Source organism: Onychomys torridus, chromosome 11 (assembly GCF_903995425.1).
Source record: "Onychomys torridus chromosome 11, mOncTor1.1, whole genome shotgun sequence".
Taxonomy (NCBI): Eukaryota; Metazoa; Chordata; class Mammalia; order Rodentia; family Cricetidae; genus Onychomys; species Onychomys torridus.
The window spans coordinates 58,696,860-58,714,619 of record NC_050453.1 but is presented as its reverse complement, the minus strand read 5'-3'; the positions used below and the strand labels follow the sequence as shown (position 1 = coordinate 58,714,619).

The window sequence follows — 17,760 nt, the reverse complement described above, 5'->3', positions numbered from 1 at the left end:
AAATATACAGCTTCCCGGAAGCCTGGGGGAGGTCACTCTTCAACAGCAAACGTAGCAGAACTTGGCTCTGCCCCATCCCATCCTTCCCGCCTCTCTTAGGTCTGAAGGATGGTGTGGTAGGGCTTGTAGAGCCCAGCATGAAGAAGGTGCCGAGTGTCTCTTAATTGTAATGAAAATGGGAGATAGGTGGGCTTGCTTTGCTTTTGGGTCTCAGTAGGGAATGAGTTAATACCTCTACCAGAAACAGACTGTGAACTGAGGTTTGGCCTGCCTATCTTAGGCGCTTGGTACATGGGGAGTTCTGTACTTTATCCACTCTGTGTGTGTGTGTGTGTGTGTCCTAAACACAGAAGGGAAGACGTTCACAGGATTATGGGCCGTAGTCCTTGGGACCAGAGGTATAGTCATGATAGAAAACTGTAGGACAATAGGGTGCACCCAGCTTGAAGAGGTGCTTGAAGAGTACCAGGGTCCTGATATGGACATTGGAAGTGTTTTCTCTCCCCAGAGCTGTGGAGCTTTGGTGCTTTCCCAGGTCCCTCCCTGTACTGGTTCTTCTCACCCACATTCCATGAACCTCATTCACAGGAACTCCCCTGCCACCCTTGCCTTTCTTCCTGCATTCTTCCAGCCCTCCCAATCTACCTTTTAACTCCTTGGCTTCTCTCCTGTGGACCTCGCCCAGCCCTTTCATAGTCCATAGTCCTACTGCACTGCTCACAGAGGAGGAAGGAACGGTCCCTGTGGTTTAGTGTCCCCGGCCTTATGGACAAGCTGCAGCTCATTTCTGGGGGTAACCCGCCGGGGCTTTTTGACTCTGATCACTAATTTGGAGCCAGCATGGATGCCAGGAGTGGTTCCTCCCCAGGCCTAGGGCTGGTCCCTCACTAGCCACCCAAGCAGATGGTACCTGTCCAAGTGCAGGAGCTAGGCAGGAACATGTTGAGGCTTAAGATTTCCTGCACCAAGGGGTTGATGTGACCCGAACTCCAGCATAGCATTCCAAACCTTCACTGCCACGGGGGTTTATTTCTGGAATGTCAGGGTGCTGGGGCATCAGCGTTAAGTACAGATAGTCAATGTTAATGGGCTGGTGAGGGATTCTGGGTACTTCTGGGGCTGGAAGTTTTCAACCCAAAGAGAGGAAAGTACTTTTAGAGTTGTTGTCGCTCCCCAAAAGAGAGCTTAAGACCATGAAAACCCACACCCAATCCTACTCAGAATCTGGGGGTGCATGTCCTCCCTGGGACTCTCCCAGAACAGGAGTAAGCTCTGTGGTGCTGTGGGCAGTTTCTGAGACATGCAAACCAAGGCTGGGACCTGCAGAGCTCCAAACAGCAGGCGCTTGTGTTGAGAAGCAAGGGTGAGGCCCAGCCGGACACCCCATCTTCTTTCTCCCCAGGAAGCCAACACAGAGCTTGTGTCTCTGAAGAAGTGTTTTGGGGTGATTTTGCTGGCCCAAGATTCAGTGAGGAAGGTGGAGGAAGGGTTTTTACTACAGGCTTCCTTGTAAAAGTAGCTTTATAAACATGTCTCCATTCTATTCGGAAGGTCGGGGGTGGGTGATAGCGAAGAGGAAGAAACCCTTGTCCCTTTTAATGTCATATGTCAGTTCTTAAGAATCCTGGGTCCCCCAACTCCATAGGAGAGCCCATCTTTGAGGGCGGACACAACAGCAGTCTCCCGCAAGTTAGGAAGAGACTGGACTCCCCCGCCCCTATCCTCTGCATGCCTCCTGCTCTGCCCTGATCCACCGCAGGCTGGTTGGGGTCTTTGTCAGAGCCATGGGCAGCAGCAGGTGGCCCCATAATGGCTGCCAGATTTGGCAAATACAAATACAGGAGACTTGGTTAAACTTGAATTTCAGATAAACAAAAATTTTGATGTCCTATGCAATATTTGGGACATACTCTACTATAGAGCGATTCATTGTTTAATGTGAAATTTAAATTTAATTGGCTAATCCTGTATTATGTTTGGCACTGTACCCCGTGGCTACTCCATCCCTCTTTTCTTCAGTCCCAGGGGCTAGAGGTTGGTTACCACAGATTTGATTTAACCTGTGTTTTGAACTGCAATATTGAGAAGAGGACACTGTGACTTGAAGCTATATGAATATACTTTATTTTTTAAGCAACAACAAAACAGGAAACTTCTGAAGCCATTGAGCCTCATCTGACCCCTCCATGTGCATTTAGTTATATATTATAAAAGAAGATGCTAACTATAAACATATGAGCAGAATCTTGTTTAATCAAGATGCATGTCTACAATTCTGTAAATAGCCGCATGGCAATGCTGAGTGTCCCCTTGATCTCCCAACCCCAACCCTGTTTTACAAAACTGGCTGCTCCTTGATTTTATGTTGTGTAAAGTCTTTGTCCTCAGTCACACCCTACGTCCCCTACAGGGAATGTCCAAAATGGGAGACAACGTTCTGGCCCGGGTGCCAGCCTTGCCCGGGGAAGATGCTGGAGGACACTAGCCCTGAGGCAGGCCTGCTGCATGTCTGTCTGCAAGGCTAACCCTCGGGGCACAGTGCACTGTGTCTAGCCTGTGTCTGGTGTCATGTTGCTTTTATGTTCCATGTGTGTGGCGTGGTTCCTTTCTTCCCACTGTCTTGAATAAACTGAAAAGCCATAAAGGGGCCTCCCGCTGGAGGCTGACCTTGACTCCTCCCAGGAGAACCCCATCCCTCCAACTGGCTCCCCACAGAAAACTTGTGAAGGGCTCACCTGTCCGTTACCCTCTCTTGCTCCCTTAGCTCGGTGTCATGAGGACAGTTGGTGTTTCAGGGCTTCTGGTGGGGTCCCAGGAGATGCCCCTGGCTGGCTTTTCTTGGCTTAGCTCTGATGGTGGGACTCAACTCAAACCTGGGTAGAAGCTGGGCAGTGGTGTGACTCTATGGCTTAGGATACCGTCTTTGGGGCCTGTAGAGGCAACCCAGTGTTCTTAGGAGCAGTCAGAAGCCTAGCCTGTAGTCTGGGACGAGCAAGGCTAGCCCAGCCTACTTCTTCCTGAGCTGTCAGGGCACAGAGAGCAGTGGAGGAGTGACCCGTGGGGAACACCGAGGACTGCCATGGGCTAGACTTTGCACCCACAATCCCTCTTTGGTCTGGCAGTGCCACAAAAGCAGGGTGGCCCTGCGAGCAAGCAATGAGGGGTGACTCAGAACAGGGAACACTAGGCTCTGACCCTCGTGTCGGCTCCCAGGGCAGCCTGAGCAGGCATCCAAGTGGTAACCCTCCAAGTGGTAACCCTAGGCATAAAGAGAGAGGAAGCAGCATGGGCACCCACAGGGCTCCCCGGGAGGGCAGTCATAAATTACTAATCCAGGGGACCTCAGGCTGAGTTGGGCAAGTGTATTGGACAAAGCCAGAGGCAACAGGGGGCTCTGCCATTTCCAAACCATGCTGCTTGAGCACACGCAAGTCCCAGGGGCCTTCATGCTACTGGCATAAAGGACAGGGCACCAGGAGTGACCATTTCAGTGTAGACTGGGGTTGGCTGGAGTCCCCCTGACTCTCCACAGAAACAGAACTGGGTACGGTGGCAGGAGAGTTTGGCAAGGTGGTGGGAGCAGTGGGAGGGCCTCAGTTTCACCCCAGCTTTCCTCAGCAGCCAGGAGTTTAGGGAAATGACCTGGAAGTCTGACCATCCTTCCTGACTCCTGTTCATCTAAGGACTTGATCTGCTTTCTGAAAACCCTGGGCCCAGGAACTTTCAAAACTGGGGCTGGGGCAGAACCTAAGTGTGCCCACACGCGCCCCCCCTGGAATGCACTGGCCCCACCAGGAGACCCCCCTGTCTTCATAAGAAGGACACGTGTAGCCCTCCCCTCCCCGATTCTGCTTGGTACTGCTGTCTCCATGCCTGCGTGGACTCTGTTCTTGTCTCATCTCTGGTCACATTGTTATTTTGTAATGAGCTGCGTCTCCTTATTAAAGAAAAGAGTTGAAAGCAACCCGGGGGTGGGGAGCATTTCTACTTTTTTCTTTTAACCAGGGAGGGGAGAGTTGTCCCTGTGAGTCAGCAAGGTTGGGGAGGGAGGTGAGATGGTTTTGGGAACCTGGCCTCTAGCCCAGCATGAAGGGGTCATGCCCATTCTCTTCTGGGTTCAGGGGAAGGGCAGGTGGGGTTTCTGGTGGGTGGTATGTACACGGGGCCCACTCTCCTGGGTGGACAAGGGCTGTCCCACAAGGGTAAGTTCCCTCCAGAGGACCTAAGCTTAGGGGACAGCCACAGTCTGACCCTGACAACAGGGAGGCTGCTGGTCCCAGGGTGTAGATGTTTAAAAAGTGGAAACTATAAAGTCCCCAATCTTGCTTTATAAAAAAGGTTATCTGTGACTGATGAGGCAGGGATACCAGGGACCAGTAAGGCTTCAGAACGCTTAGGGACAGAGTAGGGGACAGCATGGCCAAGGAAAGGACGACACCCTTTCCCAACCCTGAGTCTGTCACTTGTCTAGGACCATCATGCACTAGGCTTGTGTTTCGTGTCCAGTCCGGACGGCCAAGGGGCAGTGAGGGCAGGTGGGCAGAGCGCCTGTGTGAGCTGGGAGGTGTCTGGCTGCTTCATTCCTGGAGGCCATGGGCTAGGTGGCCTGGCTGTACAGGACCGAGAATGTGGGTGCCTTGCTCTGCTGCAAGGAGGTACCAGGAAGGCTGGTACCCGTGACCAGCAGATGAGGCTGGCTCTACAGACCTCACCAGCCAGCAGCAATGATGCCTGTGGTCTAGGGACCGTCATGTTTTTGCCTCTGCTCTAAGCCCCAAGGCCAGGGCTGAACTCTTCAACCATGACATCATGCCTATTTCTTCTCGCTGCTGGGTGACAGCAGGGGAAAGAATCTCCCCTCCCTCCCCAGTGACCAAGGATTTCCACTTGGCAGAAAGCAGACCCAAAGCCTGGCTGCGCACCCTCAGCCCTTCCGGCAGCCTGAGCAACAACTCCCTGGGCTAGGCTTCTTTACTCCCGAGTTTAGACTCCACCTCGAGTGACCACAGTTAGCTTCATCTGCATAGTTTAGAACTAAGGAGTGATTTTTGGATCGCTGATTCAGGGACCTAAGGAACCCTCCTTTACACAGTGGAGGATTGACAGTGGGGCTGGGAGCCTGCAAGAGCCCAGCACCACCAGCAGCTCTCTGGACCCAGCTTCCCCAGGTAGTGTGGATGTTAGGGTCTATCAGGTGGGCCATACACCCCTGCTTTTCACCTTCAAAGAGACAGGTACCCCTTAGACACTGGAAACCCTGATTTCTTCTCAAGATTTTTCTGAAACCTGAGGCTTTTCCTTGGCCAGTCAACCCAGAAAATCTGTGTATGCTCCCAGAGACCTTCCTGGGGCAGGGCACGTGTGACTTACAAACTTGTGGCTGCCCATTCGAAGAGACACTTCTAAGTCAGTGGGAACTATTGGGGCCACCTGGTGAATGGGAAGGTCTATCAGTCTCATGGCACAAAGTTAAAACACAGTTTTATTTGCTCATTTATAAATACTGTTGTGTTTACAGGCATCATAGATGTGAATATTATTCCCAAACTTTCAAACACAGAATACTTAATACCATATAATAACAACCAGTAAAGCAAATCCATCCATCTCAGGGTTGAAAGGCCACTCAAAGTTGCATAAAAATACATTCAGTTCACAAAGCCAGTCTGGCTTCCCCTCCCTCAGGAGCCTCCTCCAGGTGTATTTACAGTTGATGAAGTTAATCCACACAACTCAGCTGGAAAAAAGTTCCATTGGGTGCGTGAAGCATGGGGGAAGGGCGGAGAGAGGAAATACAAAATGCTAGCGCTCAAGTGGTGATCAAGATCAGGGTAAGGAAAACTGAAGCCCAAGCCGGGCTCTGAACCACGGCCTCCATCCCAGTGGGCCACATGTCCCTGCAAGAGGAGGGAGAGGCTGCGGCACAGCACTCCCTCTTCAGGGAAATCACAGCTGTGCCAAGGTCAGGCCAGGAGGAGGCCTGACCTGCCCAGGGCTCAAGGGATGATGACTGGTAAGGTGGGCGTGTTGGATGGGTGCATTCTGGGAATTCTTTCTCCTGTACCCAGTCACTTTGCACTGCCATCCTAGGATAACTTGGAATCTACTGGAGGTTCCAGGAGAGCAGGGTTGAAAACAGCACAGACACATGCACTTGGTGCTGGCCCTGAGTGTGCCTTGTTCAGGATGCTACTCTGATCCCAGGCTCTGGGTCCAAGAACATGCCAGAGGCCTCAGGCTCTTAGGACTCTCCAGGTCCAGCCTTTTCTGGATCTTCTCTCCCATCTGGCGGAGCGGCTGTCGCCACACAAACAAACTAGTCCAGCCTGTGCTGAGGAGACACTTCTACCTCACACGTGGGGACTAATCACATTCTCCAGACGGAAAGAGTGTCTCAGACACAGCCCTGCGACAGGGGAATCATCCAGACCCATAAAACAAACCTTGTCTCTGAGGGGCTTTGAAAGTGGAATAGGGGCTGGCTGGGGGCGGCGGGGGGGGGGGCATGCTGTTGGCGTTTGAAAATCCTTCAGGCCTCTTGGCTGATTAATGGGAAACCTCTTCCCTTAAGCACCACAGAGTCCAAGTGTAGAAGCAAGGCCTAAGGAGTGTGGCGGAGAGGAAGGCAGGAGGGGAAGGGTCCTTACTTGGAAGGACCTGCACTAGCATCTTGATGACACCTCAAGGGCCACCCAAGTACATTTTTATTGGAAGCCGTAGGGGAAAATTTAGAGGAGAAATAACAAAATGTCATTCTGGCAGATTCCCAAGCCGGGAGAGAGAAGTCCTTTGGGAAGTGGTGTAGGAAGAGGAAAATACACAGAGTACACTTGGCTAAAATTGCTTTCTGAGTTCTCATTTCTAATCAAGAAAATGCCAGACCTCTTTTTGAAGGCTCCAGCCTGGCAAGTGGGTGTGTGTTCCCAGACTGGAAGAGACCCTCACATTGCCAAGTCTTCTGAGGTAAGGCCAGAACACATCAGTGCCATGGGCTTTACAAGTTCCTTCCTCCACCATCTGGCTAGCCAGTGGGCATCTAGGTACTGGGTTGCAGGACACACCTCAGGACAATTGTGGCCCTTAACCGCAGCTCTCAAGGAGCCCTGGACACACCTCTCAGCTGCCCTCTGGTTTATTAGGAGTCCAGTTGTTTTTCCTCAGCCCGTAGAGATCACTTCATTCCTTTATAGCTGAGACAGTGGCAGCTTCTGGGCTATAATGAAGTTGATCTATTTTTCCAATCTAATCAGAACACAAGCAATCAATAGTTGTCCCTGACAGAGTCAACTGCTCTGAGCAGTGTCAATACTCATTAGGAAGGCTGATTAAAATCTCCACTTAGCCTCAGCTAGAGCTGAGGGATGAACTCATGAGACAGAACACACTTCCAGGTGCAGAAATCTGCCTTCCTTTCTCCCAGTGCTTACAATCTCCACCCTGTTCCACATTCAAAGACCCTGCCCTCTGCCTTTACCCCTGTAGCATGCAGGCACCCACTTCCGGGGTTTGGCCCCTTCCTCACATCCAGTCCTGACTGTAGGAGTCTGGCCAGGGCAGGGCACCATTCGATGCCATGTAGTTTGTGGCATCTGTAAACAGCTACAAAAACAGCATAGTATCTCTTGAACAGCACCAGAGCGTCCCACTTCTGAGAGCTTAGCGTTCGGAGGCTGAGCTCAGCCAAAGTAACAGCTGTGGTCTTCACTACAGAACACTCTTGCTGCTCAAGGCAGAGTTCAAGACTAGGAACTAGCTGGTGCCAAGCACAATTGCAGTTATGTCTGCTGCTTGGGTACTGAGAAGCAGTGCTGGTCACATCTGGGAGAGGTGGCCCAGCAAGCCTACAAGCAGCAGCTGGTTTCCTAGTGACACAGTGCTCTATCCATCCCCTACCAGCTCCAAGCTCCACCTCTTCAGGTTGGTAACATTTTTACCTAACCAACAGGAGGAAAAGCAATCACAACACTATTCAATTGCTCTCAATGTTAAATTCTTTTTCCAACGAGGAGGGGTCAGCTTGACATCCTGAACTTAAACAGCTTAAATTTGGGAATAAAACAAGACTGATCTTGAAAATTTGAAAAGAAGCAGAAATCTAAGCGTCAAAAATGTTCTCATTTTTCTAGAAATGAGTAAATCACAATTTTAAGCTCAATGGGACCCTAAAAGATCACCTTGCCCAAGGGTTACAGCTAAATAAGATGACCCTGGACTCCCTGTAGCTTAACTGTGTGCACCTTATAATGCCCTCAAATCTGCCTCACTTCCTGGGTCAAGGGAACTATATTGTTTGAGGGTTTGCACCTGCCTTCAGAATAGAATGGCAACCGAGATGTACCTATAATGAGGCCTGGATCTGGACAGGGCCCACTTCTGAAAAGGCATGGAACTAGAGGCCCCCCTCTCCCCATCCTGAGAGAGGACAGTCTGGAAGCAGCTGACAGATGTTTTCTACAGACCTCTCTTCCCCAGGCTTCTGCTCACCAAGGCCTCACCTCCTAACAAGTACCAGCACTGTCAGTACTGAAGACTGGGTGGAGACAGTTGTCTCTGCTAGGAATGGCTGCCAAGGGCCTGACTTGGAGGGTTCCTCCTTCATCTCTGGTTTATATACTCTTGTGTAGGCCCATAGACTCCACTCCTGCACTTCCTCAGCAGAAGCCACCTCATCCAACAAGGCTTGCATCTAAAGGGCTGAGGACTGGGACAGAAGCAGGGAAAGTGGGGTGAGACCATGTCCCACCCCCACTGTTGGACAGAGCCAGGAGGGTCTAGGAAATGAGAACAGCCCAGCTGAGAACTCAGTGGACTGAGTGGGCCCAGGATTGATCTGTTCTTTATAGTCTTTGGAGACAACACCTTAAATGTGCTTCTCTCTTCCCCTTGAGACGGCAGGGGTGGGTGTGGGGTGGGGTGCGGTGGGGGGGTGGGGTGAGGGTAGGGAGTGAGGGGAACTGGGAGCCAGCACTTCCAGGTGCTGTCCGGAAGGCTCAGGGGCCCCAGAATCTCTGGCCTGGCCCAGTCATTACTCCGAAGCCGTCAAATGAATGAGAACATAAGAGTGTGATGTGTAGTAAGAACATTCTTGTCCCTATCTGAACTCCCCATGAAGACTGGTTTGTGACAGCGGGTTGCTATGTGCCAGCTGTGAGACTACTCACAAATGCCAGCAAGTGAGGCTGGTGGCCACCTGGGAGACCTCCAGTGTGTCACTGGCCAAGCAACAGAGGAAAAGGGGTCAGCACCGAGAGTCTAGCGGGCCATCAGAGGGCCTATGCCTTTCATGGGGGCTTTCAGTCAATAGCATTGTGAAGAGAACAAATACACTAATAAAATTAGTGGCCTAAAAGGAAGTGCCTGGAGTTACCTGCGATTATTTGTACTATGGTAAGTTCTTGGCTACAGAGTCCAGTACTCCTGAGACTGAAAAGCTTATAAATAACTTGTCACAAGGAAGCCTTCCTGGCAAGAGGTGGCATCTTAACATGGAAGGCCACGTACAGCAGCAGGCATTAATGCCAGTTTGTGAGTTCTGAGAACCTGTCCCGACATTTCAAAAGGCCCACAGGCACAGAACTCTGCAACACCTTTCCCTGGTCTACGAATGGAAAAAGCTCACCATGTTTTCCTAACGTCCCATTTTCTTTCCTAAGGACGAGGCAGCAATCCTCTTCCCAGTATCCTAGCCACTCCAGGACCATCAGTTGGCTAACACTTTGTTGACATTTCCCAGCAAGAAGAGAATGCTTCCTATACAGAAGACAGGCCCTTCTTTCTCACTGTGGCTCAGTCCTCTCTAAGACCTGGGCTGAGTGCTCCGTAATAGAGTGGGTTGAAATGGAAAAGAGAATCTTGTATGTGCTCAAAATGTGCCAGAGTGAGCATGTTCCTATTCTGTAACTGGGACCCTGGATTACAACTTCTGTTTAAGAGCACATGAAGTTTGCAAGGGCCACAGAAAAGGACAGTGCTGTCCTCACAAAAGAAAATAACAGAGGTAGTGTTAGAATGGTCCGCATCACTGGCAACCCCAAGATAATGAGGTTTTAAAGGACCTGTCCTTAAATGTGATCCAAAGGACAAAATGCCTACAGAAATCAAGCACTTTCTCTATCAACACTGGGTCATTGATGAGAACTAGTTCTTTGACTATGTGCTGGAATCATGGGATACTCTAAAGACTGAGACACGATAATCTAAAGGGCTGCTTGTGCCTAGACTCTAGGGGATGGTAGTCAAGATATGACACGCTTCAGGATCATGACATCTGAGGAGGACTGAAGGACTAGAGAAGGAGAGACCACCACGCATCCATATTTAATATGCTGGGCAGGCAGGGAGCAGTAGACCTCAGCTTCTATTAGTAATAGCTCTGGTTATTAGAGGGCCCACCCTTCAAGTGATAAATGCACAGCTACCAAAGGCTGACCACAGGCCAAAGCTATGGTAGCAGGGAGGGGTCCCTGAAACATGAGGCAGCTGGGCCAGATGTATGAGCCTTGCTACTCTTAAAGAGTCTCATGGGCTGGACGCACACCAGCCTCTTCCGTCTCTCCCCCAGCAGTCATTTCTCCTGTTGGCTTCTAAGAAGGACACTGTCTCTCTCTCCCCCCGAATGTGAACTACCACCACTTCACAGCCTACGCCCAGTGTTCTGAGTGTCCTCACATGCTCTCTAGCTGGCTTCCATCCTAGTCTGGTTTCCTCCTCACTCTCCTCCAGGTCTCCTTGAACAACTCATTCCTCATGAGGAGCGTGTGCACAAGTGGACAAGAAAACAAAGCCCCAGGAAGCCAGGCCAACTCAAGTCTTCAGAACCCACACTTCCTTCTTCTTGAGACGGTCTGGCTATGTAGCTGGCCTCACATTCTGATCCTCCTGCCTCAGCTTCCTGAGTGCTGGGATTTTAGGTGTATACTACTATGTCTGACTTGAAGAGTCAGAAAATCACTTTGTGAGCAGACAGGTGGGAGATGTGAACAACGGGCTGACCCTTCAGCCATCCTCTAGCTTTGCAGGGACAGGGGTCATGGTACCAAGGCAACAGTGATGAGTTTTTACAATGGCCCAAAACAGCTGAGGTCAGGAGCTCTGTTTCAGCTTTATGCCACCAGGCTGGGTGGAGAAATCATAAAAAGACAGAAAGAAAAGGAGCAAGAGAGTCCAGGGCCATCTAAGCCTCGTAGAAAGGGAGAAATGGGGTTAAGACTAGTCAGGGCAATTCTAGGTTATTGATAGAAAAGTTAAAACAAGTCAGTCCCTGAGAGGTGAATATCAGAGTCACAATCACCTTGGATTCTACGCAACAGCTCCAGAGGCAGTCCAGAGAGTAATTCCACACTCTGCCCTCTCTCTTGGCATCCCAGATAGGATCCTGGAGTGGCCACCACAAGACTCACCTATATCAAAGGACAGCGGGTCAGTGTAAAGGCTCTGGGTCAAAGCCTCACATTTTGTACTGAAACCAATGTGGACAAAGCAGCAGAAAGTTGGGGGTCCACAGCTGAGCTTGGTGTACCCCCGAAAGCTTTCTCTGACTGCTTGAAATGGTCACAATCATGCTTCAGTTAAAACTGTCAGAGACTTGGGACAATGGGACACTGAGAGTGCAGAGAAATGTACAGTGCAGAGTGCAGAGGAGGTGACCGACAACGACGCCGAGGACCAGAAGGAGGTGCCCTTCTTCCCAAACATTCGCTTCTTCTGGCCACAAGGCCAGAGCTGGAAACGAAGGTGGCAGCAGATGCTGTCCCCTCCTCCCAGATCTGACCTCTTCTATTTGGACAGTTTGCTGATGACTCTGATGAGGGCACCATTTTCATCTTTCAGCCTCTGGTTGTCGGATTTCAGTTCTGTTAACACCTGTGGCGACAGAGGGGAGGTTGGGTTAGAGCCTGGCACAATGGCCCTACCTTCCCAGGCTGAGCCCAGCAGGTGAGCAGGGCCTCCTGAGCCGGCTGTGTGATAAGTTGTTACTATCCTTTTGCTTAGGTAAGATAAACCCCCTCGATCTTCCTATTTACTGGGCTGGAAATGTAAGTATTTAGGGAAAACAGAGCTCCTCGGCTCTAGGCCAGCTTCACATTCCATACAGCCTGTAATTCTATCTGCAACTGTTGCTGCCCTTGAACTCACCTGTAGCCTAGAGAGACTGGGGAGACTGCCAAAGTGTGCTGGTGAGGACATGGGCCAGGAGTTCAGCAAGGAAGGAGTCAGAGAGACAGTGACCTTTAAGATGGACGGCTCTGCTTCACACCCCATAAAAAACCAAATGCAAGCTGAGGAACAGAACTTGGTCTCTCTGCCACATGCCAAGATGACCAAGGTCATCCTGGTGCCTTTGGTAGCTTAGAATCCGTCCAAATTCCCACTGGTCATACTATACACACACCTATTTTCAACATTAACATCCAGGGAACTTACAGATACGGCCAAGACCCAGGGGGCTTTCCCAGGGCTTTGGTGGATGGTGCTGGAATAATTCTGGCAAACAGAGGCTTATGGAAAAAGGGATGGAATGAAGATTCCATCTGTCAGTTCTTCCACTTAGAACACACCACATATTGTTGCTCAACTCAAGGAATACAGGAAGAGCGAGTTCCAGCTTGGACACCCAAGTCTTTATTATGTGATCGGGCACTTTGACAGATGTTCGGTATATCTGAGAAATCTTAATGAGCTACAGCAGTTCCTGTGTGGGCCTTGCTGGGAGATTGGGGTTAGAAGGTAAATACATTTTCACAATGAAGGCTCCTGGAATCTGTGTCCTCAATGTCATGCAGATATCCTTTCTTTCACTGTTCAGTCATTTCAGCCTTCAGGATCCAGACAGTAAGCGAGGCCTCCAGAAAAGTGTGGCCTGGGCTGAGGAATCACGGGCCCATGTAGTTCAAGCTCTTGCCATTGCTATTAAACTAGAGAATCTATAATGCACCTGAAGAAATATGATCTTTGTTTCCCCAACCTCATGAGGAAGATGCAGGTTACATTATACAATTGTGTGCAAGTGTGTGTGTATGTGTGCGCACATGCTCCCAAAGCCCATGTCAGAGAACAAAGGGAAAACAACATCCACAATGCATGGATTAGAAGGTCCTACTGGCACCTCAGGAGCCTGTGCTGCAGCGGTCCTTGTCTCTATAAATGAGGGACAGAAGGCCATCACTAGTCCAGGGCAGCTATCTAGTTAAGTGCTGGTGATGAAATTATACCCATGTGTGACCAAGTCCAAAGACTATCTCTTCGTTACAGGTGGGAATGGGACACAAAACACAAGGAGGTGTATCACAGAAAGCACTTCAGGAGTGGTCATTCTCAATGATCCAGTGTGTTAGTCAAGAGGTTCTCAACCTGTGGGTCCCAGCCCCTCTGGGAGGGGTGTCAAATAGCCCTTCATGGGGTCACATCAGATACTCTGCCTATCAGATGTTTACATTATGACTCACAACAGTAGCAAACTTACAGTTCTGAAGTAGCAATGAAATAATTTTATGGTGGGGGTGACCTCAGCATGAGGAAGGTTGAGAACCACTGCTTTAGCCAAACCACTTCTCTGTGTTTCTATGTTTGCAGCTAAAAGAATGGTAAGCTTCCCGCTCCCTCACAGAGGGCCCCTGAGAGGCTGACAGGGTAAGAGGCATGGAGGCACCAGTGTCTGCAGTGGCTTTGCAGCACTGGGGATCCCTACCACTCAGGCTCCCCGGGAGTCTAGAAGAGCGGGCGCTTCAGCAATAACTGGGTTCTGAGGAATTAGAGAACAGTTCGCCTTTGACCCTGTCTTCCCTCCAGCTCAGAGCAGCTCTGGCTAGCCTCTTCCAGGCCTCTCAGAATGGAGTCCTCAGAGCTCTGCTGGCTGGCACCTTTCCTCTCTTCTCTATTGTTCCAGCTGGGGGTTTGTTTGCCTGAGTGGGACTTTTTAATTTAAAATTTTTTCTTTTGTACGGGTAGGTGTTTTGCTCACATGTGTATCTGTGCCTAGTGCCCATGGAGGCCAGAAGGGTGCACTGGATCTTCTGGAACAGGAGTTGCATAGGTTGGCTGTGAGGCCATAGGGGTGCTAGGAATTGGACTTGGATCCTCTGGATGAATAGCCAGTGCTCTTAACCACTGAGCCATCTCTCCAGCCCCTGAAAACCCTATTTCTTAGCAGGATCCAATAGGTGTGAAGAAGCTGCATCTAAGACAATGAGTTGTGTTCACTGTTCACCAAGTTAGAATTGAGCTGCTTAAAAAAAAAAGCGGGGGGGGGGGGACAATTGGTTAGTGTTGGTGATTTTTTTTTTCCACATTAAGAACTCTATTCTTTGGGGGCAAAAAGATGGACAAGACAAGTTCCCAGCTGCAACATTTAACATCTTCAGAGAATGTAGAGTACCAGTGGTGTGCAGAGACCAAGGAAGGGGAGAGACAGACTCCACGCTCAGATGAGGGGAGTGAACAGTGCTGTCTGACCTTAAGCTAAGTTACACAGGACGGCATGCCAAAGAACTGTCCAAGTGCGAGGTTTTAGGGAGCTCACCCACTCTCTAGACTTCAGCCTCCCCACTTCTGAACCCCTAGCCTTCCAGTTTGATGTTGACACTCAGACACAACCAAGTGCATGTGTTCCTCAAGACGACTTCCTACGGTCCTTGACGAGGACACTGTTAAGACAGGGACAGGGGTCCTGAAGCGTCAGGGTGTGTCAAGGAGTCTTCCCTTTCTCTGAAGATGGAGCCGGCTGGAACTAGTGCTCAGTTAGGACTTGCAGGGCATGATTCGGAAGGGGTGAGGGTGAGGCAGTCTCCTGAGCACGCTGCCAGCTTGGCTTAGTCATCTCACCTTTTCTACTGGCAGGAGCCGGTGGGCAGGCTCCTTCTGCCGAGGGCTACACAGCAAGTCCTTTAGACTAGGTCACAGGCCCCACAGTCCCTGCTGTGCTACTTCCTCCCATGCCTGAGACCTAGCAGGTCTCAGATACTGAAATGCAGACACTCCAGTGTATGGTTTGTTCCCAGTAACTCTTCATTTCTGGACACTGAATCTGAATTCCATAGGAATTTTATTTGTCAAATATAACTCTTTTGGTTTCTTTCTTTTCTTTCTTTCTTTCTTTCTTTCTTTCTTTCTCTCTCTCTACTATTGGCATGGCTCATGGGTCACAGTTTGCCTCTGTGACTGTAGGTTATGTCCAGGCAATGACATCACAGTGACATAATCTTTTGGCAGGTAAATGTTTTTTGGAAACTGATTTTTTTTGAGATGGGGTGTCTCTTTGTAGTTCTGGCTGTCCTCGAACTCACTGTGTAGACTAGACTAGCCTACAACTTACAGAGATATGCCTGCCTGCCCTCCCCGTTCTCAGATTAAAGGCATGTGCCACCACACCTGGCTGAAACTGGCCTTTTAAATAAGTCAGAGAACTGAAAAAGGAGATTTCTGTCTGTTACTCTCTGATGCAACGCTGTAGTTGCTTCATGAAAGGTTAAGACTGCAAAATATGCAGATGGTTGATATCATGTGGTGTGAGTGCAGATTCTGGAATCTAACAGTGTTTGAATTCTTGTTCAACCATTTACTTCCCAAGGGACTTGGGTTTGTTTCTGATTCTATAACCTGCTTCTTAAAATGTACACAATGGTGCTGAGGAGCCAATCAGAAAAACATACAGCACTCAGCACAGGCTTTAATAAAAGCCAGGCATTACAGTTATTAATCACTGAAAGGTTGAGATCTAATTTTGCCCCAAATCCTACATTGTCTTGCAACAAATTGGGAAAACAGAAATAACTGGGACTTTGGGGGTCTCTACTTTTCCCTAAGTCAAAATTTCCTAGAGTGTATGTATCTACCTGTGTGCATGCATGCTAGGACTGAACCAAGGGTCCTGGTGCACACTGAGCACATGCTCCACCACAGAGCTATGTGTTAGCATCGTTTCAGGACTTCTGAAGCTAACTCTGAAACAGTTTGGACCTCCTGCTGGCTGCTCACTCACTGCCTTGTCAGGGCAGCACACCCCTTTCCATCTCTTTCTGCCTGGGACAACATCTGTAGCAGGACATTAGCTCAGCCCTTATGGTAATCTGGGTGCTTCAGTACTAGTGGATATTCGTTGCCAGCTGCTGATCCTAAAGGCAAATGCAAATAGGCAGAAAAAAGGATAGGCTCCAGTCAAGACTAATTAGACTGTTGCTGAAAATCAAAGACTCAGGGAAGTGGTGACCCTGTCACACTATCTTGGGATAGGGAAACAAACTGTGTGTGAGCTTGTCTTCCAGATCCACAGCCAGAGGAAGGTTCTAGTTTGCCAAACACATTTTTTTTTGAGGGGTGGTTTTCAGTTGAAAATAAATCCTGCTCTGCTCCACTGCTTTCCATCTCCTTTGCAAAGCCAAACCCATTAGGAAGGCTCATTTATATTGCCTATGCTCTGCCTGAAGGCCCACATACTAAGGGCAGGGAGGGGAATGAGACAAATGTTTTGGAAAGAGCAGGATGAAGGCAAAGACTTACAGGAGGCGAAGAATGCTTGTCTACCTCTGTGCCAGTGGTGGGAAGGAGGAGGTTTCTGCAAGCGGCAGAGGTGGGGTCAGGGAAGCCTGGCCTTTCGGCCCAGTCCTTTCCACCAGCAGCACTGCCACTTGTGGGGTAAGTCCCATCTGGTATTCAATGGGCTGTGGTTCTCTTCCATGATCACATACACACCGACAGAGGAGCTTCAGAAAAATACCAATGCCCAGCTCTCAATCCAAGTAACAGAGCATTTGGAAAGGGCCCAGACATGGTGTATAGTAATGGCTCCCAGTTGGATCTAACATGCAGTCAGGTTTGAGAATTCTTGCCCTTGGTTATCCCAGGCCCTAACTGGTACAGATGCATTTGGGTTGCTGTTAGCTGAGAAAGCTCTCTCTCAGTTTGACAAAGACCCCATCAATGAAATAAATATGTGTACATGTATGAACACAGGTAAATATACACAGCTGTGTTCTATGTGCAGCTGAGGAAGCAAATCTATATTCAGTCTCTAGAGGAAGAGAAGGCAATGTGGCAACTTTAACATGACACTCTGCTTGCCCAGACAAGTCTCCCCACTGTCACCCTTGAATGAGGTTCTTACGTCCCATCATATGGTCCGAGTCCTGCTCCTTCTGCAGGTAACAGTTTTACAGATACCTGGACATGGAGGCTCTGATGGAAGGGGTGGGTACTGGGCTTCTGGGACCAACAAGAAGAGTGAACCTGCCTGGAGTAGTGGAGGAGGGAAGTGAGGTGGAGAGGAAGGGCAAGAGCTAGAGCTCCTTGGTGTCCGAGGACTCGATGGACTTGGAGAGTCTGGCCACCACTCGGGTCAGGGCCCTGTTCTCAGCCTGCAGTTGCTCGTTCATCTGCTTCAAGGTTTGAATCTGTTTTAGCTGGTGAAGGTTCTGCAGAGTGAGACATGGAGGAGACAGACAAGAAAGACAGAGCAGAGGAGAAAAAAGCAGGACAAAGAAACTATGTGACTTTTTGTTTTTGTTTTTAGTTTGCATGCAAGAAAGGAAATGGGAAAGGCAGTCGTGAGGAGAGCGAGCTGTATGGGGGAGGAAGGGGATGCAGCGGAGCGAAGAGCTGTGTCTGGGGTTCCTGGATGAGCCTTCGGCATGCTGCGATTGGCTAGACAAGCATCAGAAACCACATGTGGACTGCTGGAGAGAGGCCACACCATATGGCCTGGGGCCTTCTGACAAATTCACACGCAGAGCTGCAGCCTTGGGGACTCTTTCACTGTCGCGGGGACTG

The 17,760-nt window shown here is 49.8% G+C and overlaps 1 protein-coding gene across 5 annotated transcripts in view; it reads right to left on the bottom strand.

The window, feature by feature from the left end:
• Positions 1-5,464: 5,464 nt before the first annotated feature.
• Ppp1r12b (protein phosphatase 1 regulatory subunit 12B) overlaps positions 5,465-17,760 on the bottom strand; it is a 219,607-nt gene continuing 207,311 nt past the window's right edge. For 3 of the 5 annotated variants that reach the window (XM_036201907.1, XM_036201905.1, XM_036201909.1), the window contains 2 exons: positions 17,225-17,405; positions 11,807-11,862 (listed from right to left, as the gene is read on the bottom strand). In XM_036201907.1, the coding sequence (XP_036057800.1) occupies positions 17,271-17,405 (135 nt within the window). In that variant the 3' untranslated portion in view covers positions 11,807-11,862; positions 17,225-17,270. Of the gene's footprint in view, positions 11,863-17,224; positions 17,406-17,760 lie in introns of all 5 variants that reach the window. The other 2 variants (XM_036201908.1, XM_036201910.1) reach the window with 1 other exon arrangement.